Source organism: Nesoenas mayeri (genome assembly GCF_963082525.1).
Source record: "Nesoenas mayeri genome assembly, chromosome: Z".
In the NCBI taxonomy this organism is placed as follows: Eukaryota; Metazoa; Chordata; class Aves; order Columbiformes; family Columbidae; genus Nesoenas; species Nesoenas mayeri.
Window position 1 is genome coordinate 52,624,759 of NC_137542.1, and position 15,362 is coordinate 52,640,120.

The window sequence follows — 15,362 nt, forward strand, 5'->3', positions numbered from 1 at the left end:
GGGGAGCTTAGTTTTGGAATGTAAATACATGTAGAGCTCTTCTCCTTTTGTTTAGCATCTCTTTAAACTAAGACAAAAAAAATCAGTGAATGAATGAATAGCAGCATGGTGAAATACCTAAATGTTTGAGTTAAAATTTTTGGATGTTTGAAATCCTATTTGGATCCTTTTCCCAGATCGCAGTGCATTCATATGCACTCAGCAGGAAACTTCATGGAGATGCACATTTGGGCAGAAGGTCTTTGGCGGTGCCTTTTTCTTAACTTGTGTCTTTTCTTCTTTTGAAGAAAGTAATGGCTTAAGTCTGACTGAAGAACAATCTTTTTTGTATGTTCCTTATAAGAATTTACTTATGGTTCACAGATTTTACCCACCATCTATGTCTGCAATCCTTTGGATTTAAAACAGCATATATCCCACTGCAGACAACAGGAAACGCCAAATTAAAGACTTAATGACATACTGCTGAAAGAAGACAAAAGGTGACAAATTATAAAACAGCCAGCTAAACTTTTAAAGAAAACGCTGAAAAAAACCCTGCATTCAAACAGCTTGAAAAGGATAAGGATATTGTTACACTTGCAGACATGTTAATAGAAATTAGACTAAATTATGCTGAATATAAACGTAAGCATTTAAAAAGAACTGATGGGTTTCAAAAACCAGTAATTTCCTAGAACAATGAAAATAGGCTTCTGAATAATTAAAAAAATAAAAAATAAAAAGAGAAAAAGCTGAATGTCTTGATATGGTGTAACCTTGTTTTTATTGGTGAGTAAACCACAGACTCCAGTTTCGTAATTGTGAAACTAGCGAATGTGTGACTCCTACCCTTTAAAAATTATTAAGGTCTGTTGCTGTTGCAACTGTGGTTGTGTTTGCTTTCCCTGCAGTTGTGTCCTGGCTGTGTGCTACGGCCTGGCAGCCTCTGACTTGATTTACAATGGCTGGAGCATCCTTTGATCTCCTCTTGAGTTCTGGAGAGATGTTGGAAGAGGAGTGAGATGAGTAAAAAAGAGAAGGGAGGGGGAAGTACACAGACGAAAAAGCAAGGTGGCAGACCTTTCTGAACCCAGTGGCCTTGATCCCCTACTTTATTTAGTCATTTTAACATTTACATTCTTTCATGGTAAACAGTTTATGTTTTAGCGTCCTTGATGCCATGAACTCAGTTTTGGACTGTAGCACCTTGTCAGCAACTTAATGGGAGATGCTGCTTCTGGTAGGGAAATGTCAAGAATGTGAACAATTGTTCAACTGGTAGTTTTGAGAACAGTTGTGTTGTATTTACATTAGATACTCTACCCACTTTACCTTAAAGATTTGTACTTAAAGTGTTACCTACTCAGTAGCTTACTGAAACAAGTCTGAAATCAGATCAGAGGGAATCTGTCCGTAACTTTACCATAAACACTCATCATGATAGAACTGTGACGAATCTTTTTATTCATATGCTCCTAAAATTATTTTTTTATATTCCTGTCACTGCCACTGAAATATTTAGATATATACAGTACCCATTTGATTGTTAAATGTTGTTGATGCATAGTTTTTTTTTATTTTGTTGCTCTTTGGAAAAAAGAGGAATGATTACTTGGGCATTCTTAGTGGAATCAAACTGAGTATTAAGACAGAGAGTGCTCTTTATTCATCACTACATTTCTCATGAAAAAAATGTTTAATAGGAACATTTGCAGGCCCATGTGAAGTGTACTATTCTTCTATGACAGTTTATGATGATAAATTCTGTTGTTCACCTAATATTCAAACAAGAATCTTCATCCTCTGCATATGCCTCTCTATAGTCAAAAGAAACTTGCCATGTATATATGCATTTTTTTTAATAGATATATATATTTAAAAAACCAGTCATCTGCCAGTGTGCTGAGAATGTTCTGACCAGCTTTATCTCATTTTTTTATATTGCCTGCATCCATCTGTTGTTTGTGTTGTTGCATGTGCATTGTAAGCTCTGGGGCTGAGCTTCTGTTTTGTATGTGCAGCATCTACAGCTGCACATCAGGCAGTGCAGTAAAACAAAATAATGAACGAGTGCATGTGTGTCAGATGACCTGCCATCGTTGTAAATGTGCAGCACTGAGAAACATCATGGGATGAGTGAAATAGAAAAGACCCACCAAGTTATTTTATTTGGCGTTGTTCTTGATAATATGAGAGGCCAATTTTATTTCTTTGGTTTAAAGCTGGGCTGAAGCATTTACCTCACCTCTTCCCATATGGAAAAAAAAAAGTTTGCCATTGCAAAAGCAGTGCTTTTTAACTGCTTCAGCAGTTAGAAACTTGCTTGACCTTTAGTTAGGCTTGCTTTTGTAAGGTGCCAAAATCCATTTGATGTTTGTCTTTCAATGCAGTGCTCCTCAAAAATTTTTTGAGCCAAAGGGTTACCCTAGGCTTTTCAAAAAATACATGGATAGTCAAACTCAGAAATATAATGGTTGCTTGATGGTCTGTGCTCTCAAGTGTGTCATCCAGGCTAGTTTTGAAGAACTGAACAGCCACACTGTATTTATGTGCATCATAGGAGAAATACAGATTTGTGAACTCTCTTGGGCTGGATCCGAGTTGTAATAGATGTCTGCACAGCATATCATACAGTGGGGCCCCAGTCTCTAGTGGAGTTTGTAAAACCTACCATGGTAAAAATAATAAGGGAGAGTCTTCTTGAAAAGATAATTTAGCCTCAGGGTGTTGTCTTTTTATGCAGATATATATATATACACACACACCTATACGTACATATAAATATGTACATACACACGCAGCTATTCAATTATTAGCAGGTTAGCCAATGTTTTTGCTTTAGGACCTACAAAACAATTAGTTCTTCATTGGAAATAGAGGAACTGTTCAAATTGAGAAAAATACGCCTAATTTAACTTAGAAAAAGTGAAAAACAAAGATGATGTATGGGAATTTGTTTAATAAAAGTTTGTTTCTCTTATACATATGACAAAAAATATTAATCAGAATATTCCCTGGTGATTTGCAGCATCTGGTAGAAATGAAGCAGCAGCTAAAGCCTGGAATAGGATAATCTTGCAGAAAAAATGAGTAACCATGAACAGTATTTAGCAAGTGAATTTTAAGTTTTAAAATGTAGGCTCTTTTCTTGTATAGTTCTGCCAGAAAGCAAAAACCAACAAGTGAAAAATTGTTTATCTGAGATCTGAGACTAGCTACAGTGAAGGAAGTTTCCTGATGATGAAGCCTGCCTCTCACAGCAGCAAGGAAAGGGCCACTAATCCCTGCAGAGGGAGACTGTGAATGTGACTGGGTTTGAGGTGGTTGGCATGGAATAGAAGAAAGGGAGAAGAGATGCAGAGAAGCGGGACTAAGAGGATTAGGGCTATTCCTTCTCTAGGACTTTCCACCTTTCCATTTGTGGTTGGTGGAAGACGAGAGCCAGCTGTTGGTTCACCTGGGTTTTCAGGAGCCTCTGGCTGCTAAAATTAAACTTCCTGGGTGGGGAGAACATCTTTTTGTTACATTTAGGTACTTGCAAATAGAAATAGTTTGTAGGTTCTGCTGAAAAACAAATAATAGTTACACCCAAAGCTAATTTTGTACCAAAGAAGGTACATACTTTCTGAGCAAGTTCAGGTACAATATTCAAACCATGCCAGCATAAAATTAGCTCTCCTTACAGCTATAGTTTCTTTTCATGCAAATATTATTTTAAACTTAGTTTAGAGTCTGTGGAGAGCGCATGGTGATTAGTCCTAAAAACTGTCCTGTGATTATGCCCAGAAGCTGGCTGCCCAGTGTGCTACAGCCATGACTTCAAAAGCCAGTTTGCAGGAGGGAGAAGTAGTGGTTTTATTCCTGTGCTGCTTCAGGCTTGAGTCTGAACTGTGACAATTGCTAGTAATCATGGTAGTGTGAATCAGGGGGTTGTTTCTGTATTACTGAGAATGCTAACTATTCCAGAAATCAGGCAAGACCCTTGATTAAATTTGCACAGGCTATCAAACTATCATCAAATGGCATCAACTTTTAGAAAGATATGGTCAGAATTATCTTCTGCAGTGAAATCCCTACAGGCACTGAAGGAATGGTGCCATGAAGAACAGACCTGCCACTGGCAACTCTCCAGCCCTGCAGATGTGAGGCGGAGGAGGTTCTGCAGGATTAGGGGAGTGGAGAATTCGCTGTGTTCAGCCTGAAAACTCTACCCTGGTTTACAGTCCTAGATTGCTCAATATGGGTAGAAGGTGGTAGAAGCTAAGAATGTTTTAAAAAATTGTTTAGGCAAATAGTGAAAGCAAAATGTGAACAACAACAACAACAAAAAGTTGAACCATGTTTGCAGTGATTGAGAAAGCAATCTCATGTTCAGCCTATGTACAAAAGGGCCTGTAACTTCTCAAAAGTGCTTAAATAAATAAATAAAAAGCCATGATCTTAAGACTGGCCTCACGAAAACTGTCAAATGTGTTTTGAATGAATGATTTTAAGGGTTGGTTTGCCATGTATTTTTATGTCGTTGAAACAGAACTCTCTTGTGGTACACCGGACATTTTAGAGTGGTTTATCTGTTCTCTTGGCTAGCACTGCTACTCTGCATTGAGCCAGTGGGACTCTTCACCACTCCACTGAAGTTTTCTAACCACTGAAATGCAACATAACACAAAACCTAACCAAAGATCCATAGCTTACCCTATGTACTTCTTGAAATGGAGAATCCAGTTCCTCTGTGCCTTGTCTGAGGGCCATGTTCTTTTTGTTTGGTTGGTTTTGTTCTTTTCCCTTCTCCTTCTGTTGGTTCTATGGCGCTGCAAGTTCATACCCTGCTCCCTGACTGCTGTTTCATACAACTTGCCAGTTATGCAGCTAGAGACATGGAGTAGCCATTTGTTACTTGGCTGGTATCTCCTTCATCTTTTCCTTCCAGATGATATGTTTTCCTCTTGTGTTTTCACTCCTAATATGTTTGTGTAGCACTTATAAAAACAGAACCGAACAATGTAATGGGTGTTGTGTGTCAATGATAATCAAAGCTGTGGTGCTTAAACCACTTTGCAAAGATTTGTGTTTCCTCAGTATTCTGAGTTGTATTTGGAAACTATTAGGTCTGTCCGTAGGAAAGAGATCATTCTGAGTCTGAACAGCTTTTCTTATTCCAGACTGAAAAAAATCCCAAAAAAGCAAGTTTTTTATTGAGTGGTTTAAATAGTTCTGGGAAATTACAATCTAGATTTTTTATATATATATATTCCAACTTTGCTGTGAAATCATCTGAAAGATACTGTTACCACAATGCTAATTAAACATGTAATGCAATACTCCTCAGACAAATGCTGAGTTTTACAGGCAGGTTTGTATTTTTATCATGTCTCTACCAGGATACAGGTTTCAATCGGGGTTTAAGGGGGGAGGGGTATTTTTGTGATGTGTAGTATGCATGTTTTGCTGAAATCATTTGCAAATAACCGCATATGTTAGCTATTGGTGTCCTTTCTTAATAGGCAAGTTTAAAATAACTGCTTATACTTATGTGCTTCTGATTCTTTCTTTTGCAAAACAGATGAACCTCTGTATTCCAAGAATTGTTCCAAATCATACTTTCTGGCAGTGCTTTTACTTTTAGTCATTGTATGAATTAAAATATGCTTTCCAGCTCTTGCCTAAGTTGTCAGAAAAAAAGTCTCTATGGAATTAACATGCATACAGTTTTTGCAGTTTCTTTTTTTTTTTTTAAACCAATGTTAAATTTGCTTGAGCAACATCTCTTGTTTTGACTAGTGGAATATCTAAAAATACACTACTGTATTGACTGAACTAATTACATTTCAGTTCTAGCCACTACCATCTGGATCTCTCTCTTTCTGGTTACATTTCGCTGCACAGATTGCACACGAGTGATTAGCACCATGAGTGAGTTTCCCAAATTTTGTTCTGGGTGTTAGCAGCAGCTCTTCAGAGCCACACACAAGTTGTTTTGCCCTTCATCCTCCTCTGTGCATACTGCATTTCAGTCAGAGGTCTGCAGGTGAGCAGGGATGTGCAAAAAGTGGAGTGGGTCCAATGGCAAGGTGCCAGGGTGGCCAGGGGCCACCTTCTTACCAAGAGAGTCTCTAAGGGAGCTGGGCTTCTCTAATCTGGCAAAGAGAAAGCTAAAACACAATTGGAATAATTCATTACTTGAGAAGCAGTTAGAAAGATAACTAAATCAAACTCTTTTCAGTAGAGCCAGATGATGTGACCTAAGGAGTAAGAGCCAGAAGTTGTGGCTTGGATGGCTCAGGCTGTACATCAGGAGGGAAGTCTCTGCCAGGAGAGCATGGCTGCACTGGGACAGAAGGGTTGTGGACTCTCTCTTCAGAGGCTTGCAGAAATCACAGAAGGAAAGCAACAGCTGGCCTGCCTAGTGATGGTGTTTGTCCAGGCTCCTGCAGATTATGCTAAGTGAGCTCCAGAGGTCCTGATTCTCCTTAGTGGGGTTCCCTGGCACCTCTGAGCAGAACCTGGCTAGCGTCTGTGATTCCTACCAATGAATTATAGGCAAAATTTTCTGCTCGAGGCAGGTGCTCTGCCAGGCCACATGTTTCAGCCTTGCTAAAAAGGCATTACATAACTGAAACTTTCTCTGTCAACCTTTATAAGACATGCATCACTTAAATTGAGAATTATATGCCAGGCTAAAGTATATAGCAGATACCTGAGTGGTATAGCTTAGCTGTGACAAACTGTAGGCCAAGGTGAACGCTGCCTGAGGGAAGCCTAGCTGAAACTATCAAGTTGAGTTCAGGTTGAAGGTCCTCCTGAGCTTACATGAAAAGTTCTCTTCCACAGGTGTACATTAGGCAGGAGTGCTTGCATGATGTCTTAGGGTAACCTTTTGCAATATTTTTTCCTTTTTCTCTATTATTTCTACTGTTACTAAGGTCATTTTTACCCAGTCCTTTCTGTCTCAGTGATGTAACATATAGCTTTTTGCCATTAGCAGAATGCCTCAGCGGATAGCTTGTGGATGAAACACTGAGACTAGAAAGTGGGATGGCATGACTGTGTCCCCATCTATGAGAAGCAAAGGGCTTTTATTTAGGTGCCTAATAAAGAATTAGCTAGCATTGCCTCCGAAAAGTCTATAGAAAGCTTTCTAAACATAGGAGGTGTTTAAATTGTACCATCCCAAGTCACAGGATTTGTTGTAGAAAGTTCAGAAAGCTGCAAAAGCAGTATTTTAAGATCCAGGATCTTGGAAACCACCAGTGTTAGCAAAAATGATGACATGCTCCCAAGCAAGTTGTAGAAAAAGGACTGATCCAGTGGCCTTGCTCTCTGTCTTTTTTATGATGCAAACTAGTTCCTTCAAAGAGACCTCAGCCTACAAGCTTATCTAGTCATAGCGTTAAGACAGCCACCGTTCCTGCTCTTAACTCTTGTTCTTTTAAGTCACCTGATTTTAGAGACTAACATCTCCAGAATGAATGGTGCTAAATCTAATGCTACATGCCAGCTCTGGTTTTACATACATCAGTTTGACTCTTTAATACTAGTTGAATAGAGTTACTACCTGAAGATGTGTTGTAGGTAGATTTCATGACCAGAATAGGCAGCATTTGAGTTACTAGACTTTATATTGTAAAAGTGTAAACTTAGTCAAATTAATTCAGTATTCAACCATATTGACTCTTTCGTTCATATGTTCATGTGATACAGATAATAAAGGGTATTTTTTCTTTTTTTTTTTTTTGTGAACCACACAATAGTTTAAGAAGAAGCACATTTTAGGGAAGACTGTCAACAGCGAAGAAGGTATGAAGCAGTGCGGTTTAGCTGAAAGCTATGTACTACGGTGAGGTTTGAAAAATTCTCAAACAATTCAAGTGATGCAGGGGTTGAAAAGCTTGGTGGAGAAAGTTTCAGTTACATACTGGATTTAATGAGCCGCCTTGATTTGTTTGTTTGTTTTTTGGTTTTGATTTTCATTTTTCACCCCAGCTCTGTTCTTGGCCACTATTTCCTCTTTCTCAAACTGCAAATTTGCATTTCTGGTAGCCATACTAATACTGCTGTTGGAGCTGGAGGGTGGAGATATCTTCACTGTACACAGAATCACTGAAATTCTGCATCCTTTGATCTACCCTCCTCTCTTTTTGGAGAGAGATGTTTGTTCTAGGGTGGCTCCATGATCTGTTTTACACTGCAGCCACACGACATTGCCCTGCAGGAGGGGTGGGAGCTTCTTCCAGTCACTGTTGCAGAGACTGGCAAGTGGGTCACCTCCTGAGATGTGAAAATTTGAGCTAGTTCTGCTCCCACATTGCCAGCTGTTTTCTGTTCCATTATATGACCCAACTGTTTGCCAGTCGGTAGTACATTAACATCTAATAACGTTTTCCCCTCCAATTATTTTCCTTGGGTTTAAAAAGCAACACTACGACGTTATTTTTTTCTTAATTTGTATAGGTCTGTTTTCTGTGGTTAGTCATTGGGCCAAAGCAGCTTCTCTTCAAGAGGGATCAAAACCAGTTTGTCAGTGATAGCATGAGGTTTATTACCTGCTCCATGGGGCATAATTAAACTTGGAATTCGGTCACTTTTTGCAGAATAACTTTGACACATCTGGTTTAAACAGTTTAGTGCAGTGAGGAGATAAATAGAAGTTTCTTTACACAGTCGATTAGTTTCAGATGAGGTATAGGTTTCCCTGAAATTCAGATTCACATAAAAATGGGAACACCAGTGGGACAACCACCCAAGAAAACTCTGTAGTCATCCGCTGAATAGGTGAAAATAAATGGTAAGCCTGCAGCACAAAAAAAAAAAAAGAAAAAAGAAAAAAGGGGGAGGGAAATAAAGGCCAGGACTGAATTCTTTTACAAAATCCCTATTCTTTCCTTGCTTTCTTTGCCAGAGCACCTCTGATCCAGTTTTATTCCATATTCCCTCTCAGTATGTTCATGTTTTTACAGATATAGCACATTTTATGACACCCACTAAAGTTATCTGCTGTGAAATTCAATTGTTTAAATACTTTGTCCTTTTGTTACCCTTTTCTAATGGATTGCCAATACACATTGCTTTCTCATCAGATGCTGTTAGTCCCTTTAGTAGACTTCGCTGTTCTGTAAAATGGTGATGAACACACAATACGGCTTATAGGTGCTGAAGTACAGAGTAGTTGTTTCAGCACTTTGTTCTTAAACAGACAAAAATACAGTCCACTTCTGTTTAATATTCACTAGGCTATCCTGGTGTTTAAGGCATGTTGCTGCTAGATACCTCTCTGAATATTCAGGGATATTATCACTGCATACATTTTAGCAAAACATTTTTACTAATTTTCAAAGACATTTAAGATATAGGGGAGAGGTATTCTAATATATGTGTAAATTAAGGCAGCACTTGTGAAGGCCTGATAAAGTTTTAAAAAGAACTGAGTTTATTTGCATTTGAAGGTAGGAAACCCGGTCTGAATGGCCGACTTCTGGGAGTTAGCGGACTGGTGTAAATAAAGGATGGTGCATCATCATGCAGATTATTTCTTATGTAAATTATTTCTGATTCACATTTCACTAGTTAATCAACGTTCTGTTGTATGTTTTCTCAAAGTAGACTATCTGAGGATCTGAGATATCTGATATTTAGGCAGTCTGTTGTAAAAATCTTTGAAACATCCAAAGAAATGTCTCACTTTTTGCACAGACTACAGAAATACAGTAGTTCTTGACCAGTCTGTGTGGGGATGTTGAAATTATATGAAATACATTGAATGCATACAAGTATTTTAAAATTTAGCTGTAAGTACGTACAGTAGAAGTCACTGTAGGTGGTCTCAGTAAAGCCATTTCAGATGTGGAAAAGGGGTCGTGTTTTCATTCCCTTGTGTTATATGTACATTATCATGGTTCAAGTTAAACTATTTCCAAAATAATTAGAACACGAGGAAATTGGTTACCAGCACAGTTAGTTCAACCCACCTCCTGCTATAAACCTTTTACTCTCTAGAGAGGATACATCTTGTTTAAAAAAAAAAAAAAAAAAAAAAGAGAAAGAAAGTCAGAAAAATAAAAAAAAAATAGAAAAGTAGAAATGTGTTGTTCTGTCATGTAATTAAGTAACTGACATCTTTTTATGATAACACATTTGGGTGGTCTGTTCTTGAAACACTTGATTTGTTAGGAAAGATTACCGTTTCCGCAAGTAATCTCTAAATCCTAAATATTTTGAAAAAAAATTTGTGGTATTGCATCAGTGCATTACTCACCAGTTAAACGCTCTAAACTGCTGTTGCTTGGCATTGGAGAGGGCTTCCAGGTTTTTTCCTATCTGCAAGAACTTCTGTAAATTATGATATTGCTTGGCAGAGCATAAAGAATAATGCTAGAAAACAGATGATTTAAGAGAAAATAAATGGAAATACTTGAATCACGTTTTTCTTTTCCTTAGAAAAACAAATCTCTGTAGTTTACAAAACCTAGAAAGTTTGAAATTGCCTTCAGCTGCTATGTTTGTTTAGGTGTGATGACCCTTTTGTATCCTTGTTATAGTTTCCTCTCAATCAGCACAATTCTGATTGTCCCCACTGGACACTCTGCAGATTTAGAGGCTCGCTTGCTGCAATGAACCTCAATGCTTCTGAGGTTAAGCATGCTGCCACTGAGTCTAGGATCACTTTAACTGCCAGTGGTAATGAGCTGTTGAGTTTTTCAGATTAAAAGAAAACCAGCTTGAATGTATTTCTATATTATGCTAACGTACATAAATACTAATATATTGAATGATGTTCCTGTAACCAAAGCAATCTACCCAAAAACAATTTCTGTGGACTCAGGTGACTGTCATGTTACTCCTTCTGTGCACAATTGTTTAAAATTTAGGTACCAGCTAATGCACTCGATGCTTCCTATGGTTTGTAATCAGTGAAGGGTCAATCCTAAAACGTTTCTGTGATGCAGTTGTTGAAAACACTCTGTGATGATATTTCCCAAGCCTGAGTTGCAACACTATCGCTTTACTTTTCTAAATTCATGAACATCTGTTGAATCAATTTTTGCAAAAAAAAAAAACAACAACACTCTCAGGAAAAACCAACTGGCCTTATAAAAAAACAAACAAAAACAAACAAACAAACAACACCACAGAAGCAAATTGTACTTACATGCTTAAAGATTTTAAAGATCAACACTCTTCTCGGTTTATTTTCCAGGTTGTTACCCTGCTATTAAGTTACAGATGTTGTTATTTAAAAAGCAAAACAACAAAACAGAAAAAGGCATTAGTGTTCAAATATTCTGATGCTTGAGTAATTAGAAAGTTTAGGACACTGTTAAATTTCCTTCTTTAGGACATTCAGGAATCATTATGCTATGATCCCTGTATTCCAAACAGGGGCACGGGAGGGATGTGTAGCTGGAGCCCTTTGCCCTCTTTTAGTCTGTGCAGGCTGCTGTAGCCACAGCCAAGCTACGTGGCGTGAGTATTTGAATGATGTGGCTGCATCCTCCAGACGGGGATGTGGTCGCTCGCACACGAGGCCTGGGCTTGCACAGTGGGTATGACCTGACAAAAGCGCTTAGAAAGCTGTGGAGTGATTATGTATTTTGTTTGCAGGTGGGAGCTCTACTCCAGAGAGGAGTCTCTCTAGGGAAAGAGCAAAATCCTCGCTGTCAGGGCTCAGAGGCATGCTGATGCCTCCTGCTCATGCTCAAGTTTCTGCTGCCTGTCTAGACAGTTCCCATTCAGTAACTCCGCTTTTGTTTCTTGTGATGCTCTGTGTCTACAAAGACCAAGCTCGTCTCTGACAAGAACATTCTCTGTGGTTTGATTAAGTCAAACTGATCAAAAACTGTAGAGGCAGGTTTTCCCTAATAAGGTTTGTCTCAAGTCTTTAGTTATATGCTGTCAGCAAGTTGTTCGTAATTCTTGAAGATAGGAATAAAGGTTTTGATTTAAATAGGAAGATCAGACTGCACAGCTTCTGCTGTTCTGCAATAATTTTCTCTGTTCTGAGGGGAAAAGATGCCAGTGCTGGAAACTCTCTAACTATTTTATTTCTCTAGCCAGTAGAACTTCAGTGTGTTAACTCTGTATACATCTACCATTGTAGAGCCTTATTTATGATGACTATTTAAAACAAAAACAAAACAAAACCAACAAAACCAAAACCCACAAAACAAACCAACCAACCAAACAGACCCCAAAACAAAAACTAAACCTCACACCAAATACCCCACGCAATATGAATGATTCCTGGCAGATATCTGTGGAAGCTGGCAATAAAGTAGATACCAGCAGCTAAAGAGTCTATCATTCTGTATTTGAGATAGGAGAAAATGGAGAAATATTGATGCCTTATAATACAAAGTTTTGCTTTAACCACTACAGACTCTTAACATCATTTTTCCAAAATCTCGGAATCATAAGACTTCTGATATGGATGTTGATCATCCTACCTTTAGGGATGGTACTATTAATTTTCCTTTAAAAGTTAATTTTTTTTACAATAGTAGATCTTCATAGCTCTGTTTCCTGGTACCAAGAGAAGAAACTGTGTTTGTTGTATCAAAGATGGGATATCTTTCTTATTGTCTTCAGAATGAAAATATAATTGCAATGACCAAAGTGAAAATGGAGCAAAGTCAGGTTTTGTGTGGAACAGCCCTAATCAGATTCAGAAATTATGCCACAAAACATTGATCCTGGCCCTGAGCTGCTGTGACATACGCAGCAGTGTCAGTGTTCCTTACTATTTTTTGAGCAAAGTAAAATGCGCTGGTGTAATCTGCTGATGAAAATGGTTTAAACAAACCTTTTCTTTGAGCTGCACTACTTTATCTTGCTCAAGTGAATGTGGGGGTGGGGAATGACAGTAGAAACATCTGCAGCATGGTAACTTTATGTACTGCTACAGATGTTAAGCAAGAAGATATCTGATTCCCCTTGGATCCATAAATGTCTGAGATTTGAAGAAGGAAGGCACTTGTACCTACATCAAGTGCTGTGTAAGAGCTGGGATGTGCCACATTCAAGCATTACAACCGTGCATCTTTGAAATATTCTGTTGATCTTGCTGTAATATGTTGATCTATATTAAATAAAATCACTTGTACAAATATAAGATCTCTGATCCTGTTTTCGATCATTAGTGGTAATTTTCCTTTCTTGTAATTTTGAAGGGAATGGTATTACAATTTTCAGTATATTTGAATTAATTCATATGTTTTAATCATAATTCATGTAATTATACCTGAAATACTCGAAATACGGTTTGGGGTGGTTTTGTGTGTGTGTGTGGTTTTTGTTTGGTTGGTTGGTTTTGTTTTTGTTTTGTTTGTGTGGTTTGTTTTGGTTTTTTGTTATACACTAGGGTTTGCTGCGATTATGTAACTAAGCCAATTTTTGAAACTTAAGTCAGTCTCCTCTTTGGGTCACTTACATTAGTACTGCATAGAAATAACATTTGGATCAGATGATTTTCAGGTTGTCATAGAAATGTCTAAATGTGAACAGATGCGGAACAACACTGTGCCCCCTATCTTTGAACAGTACGGGCAGTATTTCTTCCTAAGTGGGCAGTGGCAAGGTTTTGTGGCACACTGAGCTGGAGCAGTAGCCACTTTGGAGCCCTGAACACACGAAATAATGTGTAACAGAGACTTGCAACTCTGCTCTGTGAAGTTCAGTCTTTTTATTTTTCACTGGGCACTTCTTTGACTCTGTTGGAGTTGCTTCTACTGCCTGAACAGGACCGGAGCCCTCCAGTTGAGCTCTGCTCAGGTTATGGATGCGTGAGTGCGGTGGGGGCATCTGTTAGATGTAGGGTCTGCAGAGATGCTTTTGGGGGAGGGTGTTCACCAGTAACTGGAAATATATTGCAGCTGTAATGTCATGCTCTCCCTCCCTCTTATGACTTTTCAAAATGAAATAGTGAACAGAGAGGAGGAAACAGGGCCTCTCGTGCCCTTAGACCAGAAGGGCTTCAAGCCTATGAGCTCACTGGCACATTGCTCTGAAATTGGTGTGAGTCCTGCAACGTGCAGCACCTGGGTTAATCGGCAAAGAGGCAAATGTATCGAACAGGCGAGTAGTAATGGATTTCCCCATAACTCAAATGAAATGCGGTTTTATTTACTCAGTTGTGTCTTAGCTGGTGGCAGTAAGTGCAGTTCTGTGACCTGCTCCTCTTTGTTTCAAAGACAGAGAACTCTTAAGGCTTTGTCAGGTAGTCCAGTGGATGTTTTTCTTTGTTCAAAAAATCGTGGAAAAATTACTTTTATTTGGGGGAAATATGTTCTGATCAATTATAAAACTCCAACTGTGGACTAGTGCCTGGATACTGTTAAACACCATATATGAAACAGCGCTGTGCTGTCTCTCTTAAGGATCATATGTATACCAAGGCATGCAGCGAAGGATTAAACAGACATGCAAGTAAATCTCTACCATAAAAAAGATATTGTGTTATATTGTATGTGACCTGTAGCCCAAGACACTTTTATGAACTGCTTATCCACTGCCATCCCAACCCTACTCCCCTGTCTGGTACCAACACTCGTTATAAATCATCGGTGTTTTTCTTGTAATATCTTCCTGCCCTAGTTGCATTCTATTTTTTTATAATCCTAAATAGTAAGAAAAATATTTTTTTAAAAAAACTTTTTTTTTTTTTCCCCTGGGTGTTGCCTTTAGGTTATGCTTCATCCAAGTGATTACCCTGATTTCAAGGCTAGTCAGGGTAAGAGAACTGCTGCAAGAACCATCTGTCTGGACTTACTAAATGACCGAGAGGGTGTCTGTCTGGGTGATCTGCATTTAAATTGTATCATCTTATCCTCATTATCTTTTTGTGCGATTGTCTGGGGATTTTTCTGAAGGATTCCTTTAGCATAAATCACAATGTATGATTTCTGATACCTCATTTTTGTCTGTGTGGCTTAAACCACAAATATATTAAATTTGGTCCTTAGAGTTCTCTTGGGTCATTCTTTTTTGTGCCTTTATGAATTAAATCCCTTTCTCCCTCTCCCCATTTTTTTTCATCCCCGGATTATTTGTCCACAGGAAAGAGCTGATGTCTGAAACTTACAGGGGGGGTGTTTTGCCCACGCTTTCAGCATGTATTTGTGTTAACATATTAATGTGTTTTTTCTCAAATAATCTAACGATAGTGGCATTTTTAATCAGTTTTGAAGGACCATTCTGAAACAGCCTGTGAAATTTGAAAAATACTCCAAAATAGGCTGTCTGACTAGGTCTGAAATACTCATTAACAAACATCCATAAATTCATAATTGCAGACTGGCTTCCTTGTTTACCATTTTTCTTTCATAACGACAATGAGACATGACAGCTAGTCCCAGGGGATTACTGCACTTCTCGGCTGGTTGATGTCA

General features: G+C 38.4%; 1 protein-coding gene across 3 annotated transcripts in view; it reads left to right on the forward strand.

Annotated features, from left to right (window-relative positions):
* Positions 1-15,362, forward strand: part of ARL15 (ARF like GTPase 15) — a 224,468-nt gene that overhangs the window by 149,562 nt on the left and 59,544 nt on the right. The window contains exon 7 of one of the 3 annotated variants that reach the window (XM_080362289.1): positions 364-844. The exons of the other annotated variants lie outside the window; for them this stretch is intronic. Within the exon in view, the coding sequence (XP_080218415.1) occupies positions 364-447 (84 nt within the window). The 3' untranslated portion in view covers positions 448-844. Of the gene's footprint in view, positions 1-363; positions 845-15,362 lie in introns of those variants that run through there. 3 annotated transcript variants of the gene reach the window in all.